The 2,658-nt window shown below is 57.0% G+C and overlaps 1 protein-coding gene across 1 annotated transcript in view; it reads right to left on the bottom strand.

Annotated features, from left to right (window-relative positions):
• Nucleotides 1–912: 912 nt before the first annotated feature.
• The window catches only part of Arhgap23 (Rho GTPase activating protein 23), a 60,721-nt gene continuing 58,975 nt past the window's right edge, over nucleotides 913–2,658 (bottom strand). Inside the window, exon 25 of the mRNA XM_023718127.1 lies at nucleotides 913–2,658. Within this exon, the coding sequence (XP_023573895.1) occupies nucleotides 2,237–2,658 (422 nt within the window). The 3' untranslated portion in view covers nucleotides 913–2,236.

Genomic DNA, 2,658 nt, shown 5'->3' with positions numbered 1-2,658 from the left:
TATTTTATTTTATTTTTTTGTATTTTAGGGAAGGATCTACAGGGTGTTCAGGGTCTCACTACTATATCAGACTCCTAGTGATCCTCCTGTTTACAGCTTCCCAAGAGCTGGAATTACAGGTACGTGCCACCCCGCCCAGTCTCAATTGCTGTCTCAGCCTGCTCCGGAGCGGTGACAAGTAGTATATAAACTTTTGCTCCATGTAGTCCCTCCCCTCCCTACTCCCTACTCACGCACCTCTACCTGACAGTTCTCTAATTACTGCTACACATTATCAAGGAAAAATCAAAGGCAAAAAAAGGGAGTTATAACAAAAATGTTTTGCTTCTGGCTGGGCCGTTAGCTCAACAGTCTAAAGCACCTGCCTGGTAAGCACAAGGACCTGAGTTTGATCCCCAGTACCACATGCTTTGCTGGCTCCGGAACCAAGCACTGTGCTGGCTCAAAACCAGGCGTGGTGGTGCACATGTGTAATGCCTGCACTGGGGAGGCTGACACAAGAGCATCACTGAGTCTAAACTGCATAGTGAGACCCTATAACAAAATTTTAAAATGTTTTGTTTCTTAACATCTCTGTTGCCAGCCTCGCTGATGCTGTCTTCCTTCGGATGCCCATAGACCTTCCCTTCAGTTCCAAGGCTCCCTTCACTGTTCAGGAGGCAGATCCAAGGCCAGGCATAGTGGCCCAGCCCTGTCATCCCAGCACTGGAGAGGCTGAGGCATGAGGAGCTCCACAAGTTCGAGGCCAGCCTGGGCTACAGTGAGACCACACAAGTCTCCCAAGACACTTGGAAAAAGCCACCAGGGGGAAAAGGGTGTATTTACCCAGCCCAGCTGGTTTCCCATACCTCACCTGCCACCCAGCCCGACCCTTCAGTCCCCTCCTCGCTCCCAAGCAAGTGAGACTGCTGACTCAGGAAGGCCGTTTATTTCCAAGATAAAGACTGTACTTGTAAGACAGGACTTTTGGGAAGCAAGAAGTCTTAGTTGTCGCCGAGAGCGGTGTGTCAGGGACACAGTGGTAGGAGCCATGCGTACGTGGGGGGCCTTTATCCAACACTGTTACAACACTTTTTTTTAAATGAGAAAAACATCTTTAAAAATTCTTATAAATTCTTTATAATATGTTACACATTTAGAGACAATATTTACAGTAAGAGGACAGGCAATGGAAGTCTACAGCAAATCTGCAGAAAAGGAGAGACTGACGGGGGTGGGAGTGGGGGGGCCCATCTGCGACCCATGGAGCTTCCCTGGAATGAGTGAAGGAACGTTGAGGGCCTGGTGATTGGGGGTCTATGTACAGTGCAGGGGGACAAAAGGGACTGGGTCCCACCCACCTGGCAGGGACACCCAGCTCGGACCCTGGTAAATCAGTGTGACAGAGATGCCAAGGGGCTGGTGACTGTCCCTCCCTCTCTAGGGAAAAAGATGGGGTCCTGGTCCCTGTGCCCGAGCTGAGGAAGAGCAGGCACAGCTGGGAGAGCAAAATGGAGGGCGGTGGCCGTGTGAGTTGCAGGACACCTGTAATCTGAGCACTCAGGAGGCTGATGCAGGCAGATCTGCATAAATTCAAGGCCGGCCTGGGCTACAGAGCGAGATCCTGTCCCCCACACCTCAAACAAAACACAAAACACCCATATAAAACAAAAAGAAGGAGAGGGTACAGGCAGGGAGACCCCGGACCCTCCTCAAACTGCTAGGATCAGCTTCTCCCCAGACTGGGGTGACATGAAGGTTGGCAAAAGGGTTTGTGGGATGTGACCTTGGTGAGGGCTTCAGTCCTGTGTCTGTGGCCCAACCCCTTCTCTGGCTCTGAGGAGGTGTAGGGACAGACCCCTGAGTGTCCCAAAGGACCTTGGGGGATTGGGGCAGGGGAGCCCGAATTGCCACCAGAAACATCTTTGGACAGCGACTACACAACCATACACACAAGCCCCTGCACCCCTTGGATGCCCACCTTCTCACGCCCAACCCCACCTTAGTGGGGGGAGGCAGAAAGGCAGGCTGAAACCCGGGGCTTCCAGACCCATGTTCCACCAGGGTCAACAAGGGTCCCTCAGGGTAGACACAGAAGGGCCCACTCGGTCACACACCCGGGGACACAGACCCCAGACGCCTCCCTCTCCATTCCGGACTCCCCTGGCCCCCATTCCAGCGCAAACTAGGGGTGACCTGCAGCCCTCCTGCCCTGGCCGGGTGGCCCAGGGACCCAGAGTGCAGGGGACGGGCGGGGTCAGAGACACGGGTGGAGGCGGGAGGCGGGGGCCAGGCGCGGAGTCATGCCCTGCAGGCTGCCCAGGTCCCCAGGGGGCAGCGAGGCGGCAGAGGACGAGGCGCGCGCCTTGGTGGACTCCAGGCTGCTGAGCCCCGAGTCCCTGTTGTCGCCCGCAGTGCCCTGCGCGCCCACCTCCTTCCATTCGTTGAAGTTGAGGTCGGGGAGCGGACTCTGCACCACCACCGTGTGGCGCCGCCAGCTGCTGCGGCGTCGCCGCGTCTCGGGGGACAGTGGGCGGCGCAGGCGCACGGCCATGTCGTCCGCGGTGCCCCGCAGCCGCAGGCGCAGCGTCTCTAGGCGCGAGGGCCGCGCAGCCAGCGCCACCGCGGCCGCCGGGGGGCGCAGCGACTCCTGGCTGCTGGAAGAGGCGGAGCCGGGCG

This window comes from Octodon degus, unplaced genomic scaffold (genome assembly GCF_000260255.1).
Source record: "Octodon degus isolate 3935 unplaced genomic scaffold, OctDeg1.0 scaffold00056, whole genome shotgun sequence".
Lineage (NCBI taxonomy): Eukaryota > Metazoa > Chordata > Mammalia > Rodentia > Octodontidae > Octodon > Octodon degus.
The sequence above is the reverse complement of the archived record's forward strand: the minus strand, read 5'-3'. Positions and strand labels throughout refer to the sequence as shown.